The 14,573-nt window shown below is 50.1% G+C and overlaps 1 protein-coding gene across 1 annotated transcript in view; it reads left to right on the top strand.

Moving 5' to 3' along the window:
- Nucleotides 1-14,573, top strand: part of LOC119951019 (transmembrane cell adhesion receptor mua-3-like) — a 60,327-nt gene that overhangs the window by 11,292 nt on the left and 34,462 nt on the right. Inside the window, exons 9-10 of the mRNA XM_038774052.1 lie at nucleotides 7,778-7,933; nucleotides 14,091-14,246. Of these exons, the coding sequence (XP_038629980.1) occupies nucleotides 7,778-7,933; nucleotides 14,091-14,246 (312 nt within the window). The remainder of the gene's footprint in view (nucleotides 1-7,777; nucleotides 7,934-14,090; nucleotides 14,247-14,573) is intronic.

Genomic DNA, 14,573 nt, shown 5'->3' with positions numbered 1-14,573 from the left:
TGTATGGCTGTGTGCTGTTGCTGTCTTCAGAGTCAGTGTCAGGCCTGGTGTCTCTGCTGTGGCAGCTTGTGGGCGTGTCGGGGCGTGGTCTGTAGTGGTCTGTGGGCGGAGTCGTGGGCGAGTCCGTTGATGAACTGGTCTGTGAGGGGGATGGTGGAGAAGTGTCTCTGGTGGGCGGGGTGAAGTGTTCTGCTGCATCCAGCAGGACATGGTGAGCATGGTTGGACTGTGTTCCATACGCCTTAAGCTGGTTAATATGAAACCACGCGGTCTTCCCATTAGGATATTTTATCCTGTAAACGGAGGGGCTAATTTTGTCCGAAATTGAGTAGGGACCGGAATATTTTGGAGCCAAAAAACTGCTGGGGTTATAAACAGATAACATTACCTGTTGCCCAACCTGGAATTCTGTGGTGTGTACGGTCTTATTGAAACAGGCAGTGCGTTGCTGTCGGCGTTTCCCTAGCTGGACTGCGGCTGCGATCTGTGCAGACCTCACAGTCTCAACTAGATCTTTAACTGCCTTTTCATGTGTGAGGGCCGTCACTTCGGGGCTTGTCATGTCCAGTCCTAAAAGGAATTCTGTACCTTTCATAGGGCGTCCGGTCATGAGTGTGTGTGGTGTGTATCCTGTAGATGTGGAGACAGTGTTCCTTATGAACATAAGTGCAAATGGGAGCACTGAATCCCATGTGGAATTGTTCTCTTGAACCATTTTCCTGAGGGTCGTTTTTAGGGTCCGATTCATGCGCTCCACAATCCCGCTGGACTGTGGATGATACGCAATATGGAAGTTTTGTTTGATACCGAATATTGTCAGGACGTTCCTCATGACCCGTCCTGTAAAGTGAGATCCCTGGTCCGAATCGATACTTCGGGGTAAACCCCATCTCGTGAAGATGTGGTGGGTCAGGATCTTTGCAGCTGTCTTAGCTGTGTTTGTACGTGATGGAAATGCCTCTACCCATTTTGTAAAGGTATCTATCACCACCAGAACATACTTATAGCCATTCCGACAAGGGGGCAATGGACCTATAAAATCGATCTGGAGGTTTGTCCAAGGGCCGTTAACTGGGCGAGTATGCCGAAGTTGTGCTTTCTTAGAATACCGCTCCGGGTTATTCTGAGCACAAATCAGGCAATTCTCTATATAGTGTGTGACATCTGTCCTGAGATTAGGCCACCAACAGAGTTGCCTGAGGTGCCTCGTGGTTGAATCAATTCCTTGGTGTCCGTGGTTATCGTGAAATAAAGCGATCATTGCATTTCTATCCTGCTGTGGGACCACATAAAGTTGATCCTTAATGATCACACCCTCATGTGTGGTCAGTGCGTGTTTAAAGTGCTCGTACGCAGGCACAAAGTTTCCCTTGAAAACCTCCCTGAGGTCTCCATCCTGTTTCTGTGCTGCTACGAGATCTTTAACCTCTGTTTGTGAGACTTGTACTGCGCTCACAAGGGCGCTAGCTGGTGCGCTAGCTGGGGGGGTCCATAAGTGTCCTCTCCTGGAACCTGCCTTAGCCAATGCGTCGGCTTTTACATTCCCAGGGGGTGATGACCTATGGTGGCTGCGAACTTTTATTATTCCGAAGGTCCTGTCCTTCGCTTTGTCTAGAATATGCTGGAGTAGAGGGGCTGATGGAAGGGGTTTTCCGTCTGCGGATACAAAACCTCTTGTCCTCCACAGGGGCAAAAAATCTGTTAGACTGTTGCATACATATAAGCTGTCTGAATATATGTCTGCTGGGCTGGGGAAAGAAGCGGGGTGGTCCACTATATACGCTATGGCTGCTAGCTCTGCTGCCTGCGCGCCTAAGTGACCGGGTAACTTCAGTGCTATTTCCTCGAGAGCGCGCCCCTGCGCGTCCTCGACGTAGATGCCGCATCCAGTGATACGCTCACCATTTAAAACTGTGGATGAACCGTCCACGTATATCTTGAGGGGTCCACACGTGTCTGTGTGTGGGGTGCCTTGTGCTGGGATTCCTAGCTTCCTGGGGGGTGTTTTTGCTATGAAGGGGCCTGTGTTATGCAGGGGAGCTACAATTTCACAGTCATGGGCTGTCCGGGGTATTGGAGGTTGTCTGCTAAATATGTGTGTGTGCGTGTCCGTTTTACAGTAATGTCCCGTCCTTGTAAAAGTAGGGTCCACCTAGCTGCCCTAATCTGGCTAACTGAACCGTCCTTCAGTCGACCGTCTAGTAGTAGCTGTGTGGGTGTGTGTTCGGTTAGAATGGTGATGGGGTTTAGTCCGGTTATGTATGAAAAGTACTGTACTGCCCAGAAGACAGCAAGGAGGTGCCTCTCACAGGCTGAAAATCCTTGTTCAACCGGGTCTAACAGTCGGGAGGCATAAGCCACTGGTCTTAGCTGCTCGTGCCGTTCCTGAAGCAACACGGCCGAGAGGGTTAGATCTGTGCTAGCTACCTCGATTGCGTACGGGGAAAGTTGGTCTGGGACTAGTAGCGCGGGTGCTGCACTAAGGGCTCGTTTTAACTCTTCCACAGCGCCGGTATGCTGCGGAAGCCATTCCCAGGGGGCTCCTTTCTTAAGGAGGTCTGAGAGTGGGGCTGCTTTTGTCGCGAATCCGTCGATGTGGTTCTGACAATAGCCAACCAGTCCTAAAAACGACCGGAGGGCTGAAACATTCTGGGGTAGGGGCAATTTGACAATCGAATCAATTCTTTTGAATTCGATCTCGCGTTTGCCGTGCGTGATGACTGTTCCCAAATACATCACTTTACTTTCCAATATCTGGGCCTTTCTGGGGTTAACTTTACATCCAATTGAAGTCAACAATTCCAGGAGTTCGGCCAGAAGCGAAATGTGCTCTGCCTTTGTGTCTGTCTGCAGTAGTAGGTCGTCTACATACTGTACCAGACATTCGGGTCGGGAAAATTTTTCTAGTCCACTTGCCAGCTGTCGGTGGAAAATGGAGGGTGAATTGGGGAATCCCTGTGGGAGGCATGTCCACGTATACTGCTGAGTTTTAAAAGTGAATGCAAATTTGTATTGGCACGCTTTTGCCAATGGTATGGACCAGAATCCGTTACTGATATCCAATACCGTGAAGTACTTGGCGTTGAGACCCTGCTTGAGCATGGTCTCGGGACTAGTAGCTACCGTTGGGGCTACTGCGGGGGTTACTTTATTGAGTTCCCGATAATCGATGGTCAGACGCCATGATCCATCGGGCTTCCTCACTGGCCAAATAGGGGCATTGTTGGTGGAGGCTACCGTTCTCAGTACACCTTGGTCCAACAAGCTACCTATAACTTTTTCTATTTCCACCTCTGCTTCAAGGGGAAATCTATATTGCTTTTGCGGTCGGGGGTCCTGTCCGGTAACATGAACTTGTCCAGTCATTCTGCCACAGTCATGACGGTGACTTGCAAATGCTGTCCTGTGTTTGTTCAGTAATGCTTTAATGTGTCTGTCTGTGTGGAGTGTAGTCAGGTCGAATGAGTACTCTCCCACTGCGCTAATCCGATTAGCGTAGTCTCCTACTGTGAGGGTGGCTGGGGCTCTGTCTGCTCTTGCCATTCGCCAGACACACTGGTTTACTGGGTCGAACGATAAGCTGTGTGTGTTCATAAAATCAATCCCTAGGATGTGTTCTGCTGTCCTGGGAAGGTTTACTAGAACTACGGGGTGCCTTGTGCTAATGTTCCCTAGCTGAATTGCTATGGGTGCTGTAATGTGCCCCTGCTGCGAGTGTCCGGTGAACCCGCTAAGTGTAATGGTGGAGGTGGTCGGCCACGTGTCTGCGTGTGCCGTGATCGTGGAGTTAATGGTGGTGCGGGAGCCTCCTGTGTCCCACAGTAACTCTATGGGCTTCCCTTTGACTTTCGCTGTGACTACGGGCCTCCCTGATGGATCCCATAGTGTGTCACAGACCCAAGTGGGGGAGCCCGGACACCGTCAGTCCGTCTCGTCCACATTGGTGGGTCCTGACTGTACTGTAACATTATGGATCGGTTTTGACTTATTGCGGTTCAGAGTGCCTGTCTGCTGGCCTCTCTGAGATCGCTGGGGTGCATTGCACTCTTTAGCCCAATGCCCTAACTGTCCACAGTTATAGCATTCCTGTCCTTTCTGCTGAGGCCTGCTCTTGCCTTCATTTACCCATGCGGGCTTCTGGTGCTCTCTGACTGCTTGAATATCTGCAGCAGCCTGAGCCTCTTCTGGGGATCTAACTTTGCCTTTTCCCTGAAGCGATTGCTCCCAAGCGCGGGACAATCTTTTCAGGACCCATTTCTCGTTATGGGCCTCTTCTGAGGGGTCATAGCTGTTGCAAGCACTCTGTCCTGCTTCTGTTGCGTGTGAGATAATGGTGCGCGTCCACTTAACCATGTTTTCGCGGGTTAAATGCGCTCTATCTAATTGTCCAAAAACTGCGCTGAAATGAATCCACAGCCTTCCTGCGAATGCTGTGGGGTGTTCGGATCTTTTCTGCCTGCATTTGTTTAATCCTTCTACTGGGTCACCTCTATTGTACCCTATGGCATCTAAAATGGCGGTGTGCATCTCCTCTAGGCTGCCTCCTGCCACGTTCTGTGGGTCGGGGAGGGCTGCTACTACACTTTGGTCTAAACTCAGCACGGTGAGCTTAACCTGCTCTCTCTCATCCAGGCCGTACATGGTAGCCTGCTGTTTTACTTTTGCGAAAAATTGGTGGGGGTCTGCGGTGGGGAGGAACGGAGTGATCTTTTCACACGCGTCCCTTAGCTGGGTTACTGTTAAAGGGGTGGTGTAGGTTATCGCTGGGGCGCCTTCTGATTCGGCTTTTCTCTGCGTGGTTACGGGATTCATGGGTGCGGTTATGGTCTGAGCTGTGGGGGGTTGGGGTGCCTGTCGTTTCTGCTGAGCTGCTGGCGCACATGTTCCCTGAACATAACGCTGCGCTGTCTCACTTAATTCCTGCCAATCTGGGGCATTTTCCCCATCTAACTGTTCTCCAAAGGTGCTTTGGAAGCCATTCTGCACCAAAAGCAGAGATTGCAATTCCGCAATCTGTTTCCTGCATTTCGCGTGGTCAACTGTGCTTTGTCTTTGTTCGGTCGTTGCAGCATGGAGTGCTCTCAAAGCTGCTTTGAGATCAGAACATTGCCTCTGCAATGCCTCCACCTGCTTCTCCGATTCCTGTCTTATCAGAACGGCACGTTGCACGTCCTGATAGGCTTTCTCATACTGGGTCTGGGAACTGCTCAGATGAGCTAGACAAGACTGATGAGCCCTTTTGGCATCATCCACCTCTCTATCCTTCTCTGCCAACTTCCCTTTGAGATCCAGATTCTCCTTCTCGATGTCCCTGACATCGACCTTACTCATCCTATTCCTCTCTTCTAAATCTGTCCGGAGCGTCCTGATGACCTCCTCTGCGCCTCGCAACTGTGCCAAACAGGACACAATCGCCATCGGCTTGCGTGCTTTACCTAGGTTCTTTTTGTGTATTTGAGAGAGGTTCTCCCACCAAGTATGACCTATACTCCCGGGACCTGTCTCCTCATTTGCACAAAACTCTTTCCAAAGGGGCCATCCCTTTCCTTGTAAATATTTGCGGAGTTCCAGCTCCCACGTGGGACACTGGCTTACCCTGCTACTGCTGCTGGTCGCTGCGACCACAAACTTTGCTGGATCCATCAGACGTTCCATTGCCTGCATGGCCATTTCCTCTGACTCTCTTTGTATAATTTGGAACAGGGGGTTGTTGGGGTTGTGTTTCAAGAAACGGGTACGGCTTACGCTATGTTCCGTTAACAAAACTACCGAAAGTTTGTCGCAACAAAAAGCTTTCAGTTTTACCTTACAGCCCTGTTAGTACGCATGCACTAAACACACTTCCGAATGACGCTTATTATTTTGAACACCTTGAATACTTGTGATCTCTTTCTTTCTCTGCAATTTGGAGTTCTAATTCAAATTTCAGGGTCCTGGACGGTGTGGGGTTTCCACTTACAACCGTGTCCCGCCAGGGAGTCGCCACTAAATGTTGCACGTTTTACTGTGGTTGTAAAACGCGTTTATTGGAGTGTATTAACACGCCTCCGTATTCGACGTGTGCTTAACACTACTAGGCTCTGTTCTATGTATTTATTCAGCTTTAGGAGTCGCCAGTTGCCGTATAGACAACGTCACAAGTATTCCAAGGTCAAGTTCAAAGTAATAAAGACGATACACCGATTAGTAAGGTCCAAACGATAATATTTATTATACAGTTATAATAAATACTCATGCACACACTAAGAGACTAAGCTATAACTAAACTTAAGTGAACAGAATACTTATCTAACAGGAACAGGCAAGGTCAGGGAACGAGGCCTTCGTCCTGGTCTTGTACTGCAGCCTTCAGCAAGCGTTCTGGTACTGGGGGTCTAGTGGGCTTGGATCGCGTAGCGAGCGTTGAACTTACGGTTTCGGCAGCTGGTGCTCAACGGCTGGAGTCAGGATGCAAGATGTCTATCAGGACCGGAGCACGGGTTTAACAGACCGGGCTATGTGGGGAATTTGCCTTTATACCCCTCTCTAATGTCCTTGCCCCCTTCTAGGCGGGCTCTACCTTTCGGTACCGATTGGAGCGTTTCCAAACGGTTACCTTCGAAATCCTCCAATGCGGGGGCTTTCCTCGATGTTGGGGGGTGGTTCCGATATTCTTTACTCTGGTGCCATCCTGTCTGCGCAACCAATTAAGTGTTACATTGAGATGGAAATGTTGCCATTGTTCGTGCCTGGATCTGGGCTGCCTCATCAGAATGCTAAGCGCTTTGCCATTAACACCTTTGGCTTGGAGATCTTGCACCTGGCCAGAAACTGGTTTGCTGCTTGCAAAATGCTAATTAGTTGAGAGCAGGCTGTCTGTTCTCACTAAACAGGCTTTTTCCTTCTGTCTTCCATTTTACTTTGGCTCAGTGTCCATTTTGCGTGGCCAGCATGGCTACAATATAGAGTGAAGAGAGTATTGTGACAGGGGTGAGAGGTTTGGTAATCTTTGCAATTCTCGATCCAGAGAGCCATATTACAATCCCAGACCATACCTCAACAGCGATACTGTAAAAAAAACAATAGTTTATTTTATTTGGTAAGAATGTGAGGAAAGGATACATTGTTGCAGGAGTGATTGTACAAAGAAATAGGGGTTTGGTATTTTAAAACAAAACTATATTACTAGCAAAGTATTGAAATCTTTATCATCACACGCAAAAGTAGCTCACAATTACCCCCAAAACAACACTGCTCAACACAGAGAAATACAATTGCCTTACTTGCAATCTTTATTCCCACATAAACAACAAGAAAATAAACCATCCCAGCTCTCAATCCACTCTGAATAACATTTGGCCTGAAGGATATTTGCTTTACAGTTATTCTTCAAGAAAGAGATTGCTTGTCTTTCAAACCAATATTCTTTTAAAAACATGACTGCAGCAGTCTAACAGTCGAACATACTGTAATGTCGGCTTTTATCCCTGACTTCACCAATACTTAGAATGCAATATAACTGAAATTTATACATTCATCACAGCCAGAATTGCTCAGTTGTTGAGTATACTCATGACTGAGATGGATTGATGTTTGGACTCTGAATGGAATCAAGTGAAATATAGAGGAGGCAGGATTATTGGAGTTAAGCTTTTCATTCAGTTATGAATCTTATTGAATGGCGGAGCAGATAGGAGGGGCCGAATGGCCTCTTCCTCCTCCTATTCCTGATGTTGCGACCATTGTCTCTCTCCAGAATCAGTTCAATTTGACACCCAAAATGTTCTTGTGTCTACAGAGGAGGTCTTTGAATGCCCAGCAGAATCGCGACTCACTCCCATTTGTCAGATGAAACTGGGAAATCGATGTTCCAGCGATGATGATTGTGATATTTGGCAGAGCTGTTGTGAGGCTGGATGTGGGAACAGATGTGTGATGAAGCTCAAGTTTCAAGGTAAGGAATATGGACTGTCCAAGTCTCACCTGCCTGGTTCTCTTACCTCCAGACTCGTGATTTACACTGTATGTAACCCTATGCTGTCCTGTGTTGGGAGTCTTTGATGATGTTAAGACACCCTGGGATAGTGCACGGTGAATTAGAGCACTAGGCCCAATACTGCACTCACAGGCCTTCTGGAGAGAGAGAGAGCAATCACACAGGCATTCTGGAGAGATCGACATATAGAGGGAGAGAGAGAGAGGGATAGAACTCACAACAGCATTTCTAGAGAGAGAGAGGCAGATGGCTGTTTGACTCAAAAAAGTAAACCAGGATCAAGCATTGAATTCTGTTCATCGGCTTTTTAAACTCTTCGCCTGTACCTCCCTGTGGTAAACCACTGTATTGTATTGTACTGTATTGTTACATGTCTCGGCTTGTCCCTGCTGGCTCCGCCTGTGGCTCCTCCCATCGGGCTCATGTATAAAGGTGGCTGGTCTCCGCCTCTGATCCAGTTCGGATCCGAGGCCAGGAGGCTTTCTGTTTCGTGCATTAACGCCTCAGTTACGTTCACCACTCGTCATGTGTTCATTGATGGCATATCAATTTAATACACTAAACATCTAAGATGAATTCATCACTCAAGCCTGATCGCATGGAGCTAGACCCACAGGCAGTCAACACCGCTGCAACATTCGAGAACTGGCTAAGCTGCTTCGAAGCGTACCTCGGATCCTTCATCGAAGACTTCACCGACCTCCAAAAGAAGCAGATCCTCCACGCAAGGGTGAGCCCGCAAGTCTTTCTTCTCATCAGGGACGCCCCCTCGTATACGGAGGCGATAACGCTGCTGAAGGCACACGATGTTAAGTCTGTGAACGAGGTGCGTGCTAGGCACCTTCTTGCCAAGAGACGACAACGCCCTGGGGAGTCACTAGCAAAATTCTTGCGTGCCTTGCGGGTACTCTGCCGGAACTGTGATGCCAGGCGGTATCGGCTACCCAACACGCGGAGCTGTTGGTCAGGGACGCTTATGTCGCAGGCATGAAATCAAACAACATCCGCCAGTGATTGCTAGAAGGGAGTACGCTCAGCGTCCCAGAGACAGTGCAACTCTCAAACCCACTGGAGGTGGCCTACCAGAACATGGAGACCTACACCTCTGACCTCGCGGCCCCCTCATGGACCTCATGGGCGCCGCCATCATCCGACCCGCGTGTGGTGCAAACCTGTGCCGCGCTGCAGCCCGCCAACGTCAGACGTCCAACGTACTACTTTTGCGGCCAGGGTAATCATCCCGGACAACGCTGCCCTGCACGGAACGCAACTTGCAACAGGTGTGGGAGGAAGGGACACTTTGCGAAAGCCTGCGATGCCCGATATCTCTCCTTAGAGCTTCTAGGCCCAGCAACGCTGCCTGCTGCCTGTCGGGGCTGCCCCCATCTGCCACATCACCCGCCATGTGTGACCTATGGGCGCCGCCATCTTCGCAGCCATCTTCGATTTCAGCCGCCACATGCGACACATGGGGGCTGCCATCTTTAACGCCATTTTGTACTTCACCCGCCACTCGCGACCCATGGGAGCCGCCATTTTGGGACCACTCCGCAGCCTCACAAGGGGCCTGCTCAGCCGATTGTCCGCTGGCCACCGCTACCTCTGACCGGGCTACCCATCACCTTCTGAAGCTCGCCTCCATCACGCTAAACCAGTCACGGCCCCATCACCTCACAAAATCGAGGATGACGGTCTGGATCAATGAGCATGAGACGGCCTGCCTTTTCGATTCCGGGAGCACAGACAGCTTCATACACCCAGATACGGTAAGGCGCTGCTCCCTCCCAATCTTACCTGCGACCCAGAAAATCTCCCTGGCTTCCAGATCATGTGCAGTAGAAATCCACGGGCACTGTGTTGCGACCCTTACTGTACAAGGCGTAGAGCACACTAACTTCAAACTCTACGTCCTTCCCCATCTCTGCGCTGCCCTATTACTGGAGTTCGACTTCCAGTGCCGCCTCCAAAGCATTACTTTAAAGTTTGGCGGACCCCTGCCCTCCCCTCACCGTCTGTAGCCTCGCGACCCTTAAGGTCGCCCCACCCTCGCTCTTTGCTAACCTCACCCCGGACTGTAAGCCTGTCGCTACTAGGAGCAGGCGATACAGTGCCAGGGATAGGGCCTTTATCAGGTCGGAGGTCCGGCGGCTCCTACAAGAGGGGATCATTGAGGCGAATAACAGCCCCTGGTCGTCAAGACTGGGGAGAAGCACCGGTTGGTCATCGACGACAATCAGACCATCAACCGGTACACACAGCTCGATGAGTATCCCCTCCCCCGCATATCTGACATGGTCAATCAAATTGCGCAGTATCGAGTCTTCTCCACAGTTAATTTGAAGTCCGCATACCACCAGCTCCCTCTCCGGCCGGAGGACCGCCAATACACGGCCTTCGAGACAGATGGCCGCCTCTACCACTTCCTCAGGGTTCCCTTCGGCGTCACCAATGGGATTTCGGTCTTCCAACGAGAAATGTACGGGATGGTTGACCAGTACGGACTGCGGGCCACATTCCCGTCCATAGATAATGTTACCATCTGCGGCATGACCAGCAGGACCATGACGAAAACCTCCAGCACTTCCTCCACACCGCTCAACTCCTGAACCTCACTTACAATAAGGAAAAATGTGTTTTGCGTACAACCCGCCGAGCCATCCTTGGCTACGTTGTGGAAAACGGAGTCCGACGGCCCGACCCCGACCGGATGTGCCCCCTCCTGGAACTCCCCCTCCCCCACTGCCCCAAGGCCCTGAAGATGTGACTAGAGTTCTTCTCCGACTATGCCCAGTGGTTCCCAATTATGTAGACAAGGCCCGCACACTTATTAAATCCACCGTTTTTCCCTAATGGCTGAGGCCCGCATGGCTTTCAACCGCATCGAGGCAGATATTGCCAAAGCCGTGATGCACACTGTGGACGAGTCCATTCCGTCCCAGGTGGAGAGCGATGCGTCGGACTTTGCGCTGACCGCTAGTCGATTCACTCTCCTTGCTGACCAATGGTCGGTTGCCTTCATGTTCAATAACACACAGCGGGGCAAGATCAACAACGACAAGATTCTGAGGTGGAGGATCGAGCTCTCCACCTACAACTACGATATCTTGTATCGACCTGGGAAGCTCAATGAGCCCCCAGATGCCCTATCCCATGGTACATGTGCCAGCGCACAAGGTGACCGACTCCGGGCTCTCCACAATGACCTCTGTCACCCGGGGGTCTCCCATTTCTTTCACTTTAATCAAGGCTCGCAACCTGCCTTACTCCATCGAGGAGGTCAGGACCGTGACCAGGGACTGCCAGGTCTGCGCAGAGTGCAAACCGCACTTCTATCGGCCAGACAGAGAGCACCTGGTAAAGGCGTAGTGTCGATTTCAAAGGGCACCTCCCCTCCACTGATCGTTACGTGTACTTCCTCAACATTGTTGACGAGTACTCAAGATTCCCCTTTGCCATCCCATGCCCTGACATGACCTCTGCCACCGTCACCAAGGCCCAGCCCAGTCTTTTCACCTTGTTCGGGTTCCCCACCTACATCCATAGCGATCGGGGTTCCTCCTTCATGAGCGACGAGTTGCATCAGTTCCTGCTGAGCAAGGGCATCGCCTCCAGCAGGACGACCAGCTACAACCCTCAGGGCAACGGACAGGTGGAGAGGGAGACGCGACGGTCTGGAAGGCCGTCCTCCTGGACCTACGGTCTAGAAGTCTCCCAGTCTCCTGCTGGCAGGATGTCCTCCCTGATGCAGTCCACTCCATCCGGTCGCTCCTGTGTACTGCCACCAATGAGACTCGTCACGAGCGTATGTTTGCCTTTCCTCGGAAGTCCACCTCGGGGGTCTCGCTCCCGTCCTGGCAGACAGTCCCAGGGCCCGTCCTCCTCCGGAAGCATGCGAAGAGCCATGAATCAGATCCCCCACATCGAGAAGGTCCTGCTCCTCCATGCCAATCCACAATATGCCTCCATGGCACATCATGACGGGCGACAGGACACAGTCTGCCTTCGGGATTTGGCACCTGCAGGTTCCCCAGCGACCATCGCCACCATCCCCGCCCATACACCGCCCCCCGTCCCCCGCTCCACCGACTCAGCAACTGGGTGAAGAAGAGGGCAACATGCTCCCGGACACGCAGGTGTCCACACCACAGCCGGGACTGAGGCGATCACAGCGGAAGGTCAAGTCCCCCGACAGACTTGATCTTTAAGCCCACTTCACCCACGCTGGACTCTTTTTTAACAGGGGGTGAATGTGGTAAACCACTGTATTGTATTGTATTGTTACATGCCTGGGCCTGTCCCTGCTGGCTCTGCCTGTGGCTCCTCCCCTCGGGCTCATGCATAAAGGTATTAAAGCCTCAGTTACGTTCACCACTCGTCGTGTGTTCATTGATGGCATATCGCTCCCTTGTGTACCATACCTCCCATACCTCCACCATTCGGTATCCTTGTTTTCCACCAATAAATATTTGATGACATTATCATCCTGAATGTTTAGGAAGTCTCCTCTTGTGACTTTAGAATTGATACCAGGTCACATCTCCAGGAATTAACCAACCTAAGACACTTTCATCCAACAGAGGATGGATTAATGGCTGCCACCCTCCCTGTAACAGCCTGGCACCAGTAGCCTGTATTCCTGTGCTTATCAGTTAGCTCACTATGAGGCTCCAGCCAGTTTCACAGCAGCCTAGAAAGCTGTACTAGGCCTTTTTACTTTGAAGACAACAGATGACTTCAAAGACGATAGTGTTACCAGTGCAATGTCTTTATTGAGCTGAGTGTTACATGGCTGACACGATAAAGGAGATAAGCTGGCGGAGAAGGCCTCTGTAGGGTGCTCTTTCAGTGGGTCGGTTCAGACTCGATGGGCCGAATGGCCTCATTCTGCACTGTAGGGATTCTATGATTTTATATTACTGGTATAAAAAAATTATAATACAAGTTATACTTCTAAAGCAGTCTCATTATCTTTCAGTTAATATAGTATTGGATAATAATGATCTAAAAAAGTGTACCATTCCAAAGTGCTCACATGCTGTTACAAAGTCTGATTAAAGTAACAGTTTGTTTGTATCCATTGTAAGATAGGCTAGCATGCAATGGGCATCTGTGATTCTGTTCCGCGCCCCCCCCCCCCATTGCACCTGCATGCACACTTATTTCAGTTATTGCAAGTGTGAGTGGGGTTTAGGTATTCCAGATCTGAAGGGACTATCTTACAAGCCTATATCAGGCTCAGCCACCAAAAGACGGAAATCAGTTTCTCTGTTAAGTAGCTCTCACGAGGGGAGGTTACATTTCTTTGTCTCAAACAGTTAACAGGATTTCAGTTACTTTCTAATGCTCAATGTCCGGACACGTCACACATGACAAAACCCCCTACCTCTGTCGGTCGTGGATCCATGTCATTGAAGACTTCCTAAATAAGTGTTGGGATTGAAGAGAAGGATACATCTATAGATCTCCAAATACAAATTGTGTCTACGTATTTCTGTGATGTTCAAAATGGAGTCAGTTCTGTTCTGACCAAGCCAAAATGGAGACAACCTGGATTCCGAATCCTCAACGGTTCACATCAGCCTTTCTGGAGAGAGATAGCCGAGTCTTGCTTCCATGCTGTCAAAATCAAAACTGAAACCTTGGGACTCTGAAAAGCATTCCAGTGGGATAGGGTCAAATCACCACCTGTTACCAGGCAGAACCCAGCCATTTCATTCAATTCATTGGCCACCAGCCAATCACTCAATCTAACACAGTACTGTCGCTGTCCTGGGACTGTTTGATGTGGACTGTGCAGTGGTCGCTTTACTCTGTGTCTAGCCCATGCTGCACTTGGCCTCGGTGTGATTGATGGGACAGTGTAGAGGTTTCTTTATTCTATATCTAACCCCGTGCTATGACTGTCCTGTATGTGTTTGATGTGGACAGGAGAGGCATCTTTACTCTGTATTTTACCCTGTAATTTCCTTGTCCTGGGAGTGTTTGTTGGGAACAGTCAAGATGGAGCTTTACTCTGTATCTCACCCCGTGCTCTGGTTGTGGGACATAGAGCATTGAATGGTGTCTGTTGGTCAGGAGTATCAGTGAGTGATGTCAATCTGTGCCTTACCTACAGGTCACGGAGGGACATGTCCACATTCATCCAGACTGCATTACGTGTGCAAGATGAACTTCACTGCTCCCTGTGAGAATGATGATTCCTGTGGTCACTGGGCATCATGCTGTAAGACGGAGTGTGGGCCGAGATGTGTACCAGAGTGCCTGGCAAAAAGTAAGTGCGCATGCAAGAGACGGAGAATGGTAAACTGGGTCATCACGTAGAACAAAATCAGGGCTTATTCGTCAGCCTCAATGCACTCATTGGAGGCTGCAGTGTCAGCCTCGTACCTCCGTGATAGGAGGCTGTGTGGGAGGTGTGTCGTCCAGTCAATGGAGGGCACGATTGGTTTGCCTTTGTTAAAAGAGGCTGAAGGGCAAAAGCATGGGCCCAATTGAAGTCTGATGTGTTAGAGAGTCCTTTACGTAGTACAATGGTTCTCTGACTAACATCTAAGCAAATCAGAGTGTGAGTCACATATTCTCGGCTGTGTTGAAACGG

Source organism: Scyliorhinus canicula, chromosome 16, assembly GCF_902713615.1.
Source record: "Scyliorhinus canicula chromosome 16, sScyCan1.1, whole genome shotgun sequence".
Classification (NCBI taxonomy): Eukaryota; Metazoa; Chordata; class Chondrichthyes; order Carcharhiniformes; family Scyliorhinidae; genus Scyliorhinus; species Scyliorhinus canicula.
Note: the sequence above shows the minus strand (reverse complement) of the source record. Positions and strands in the feature narration are given on the sequence as shown.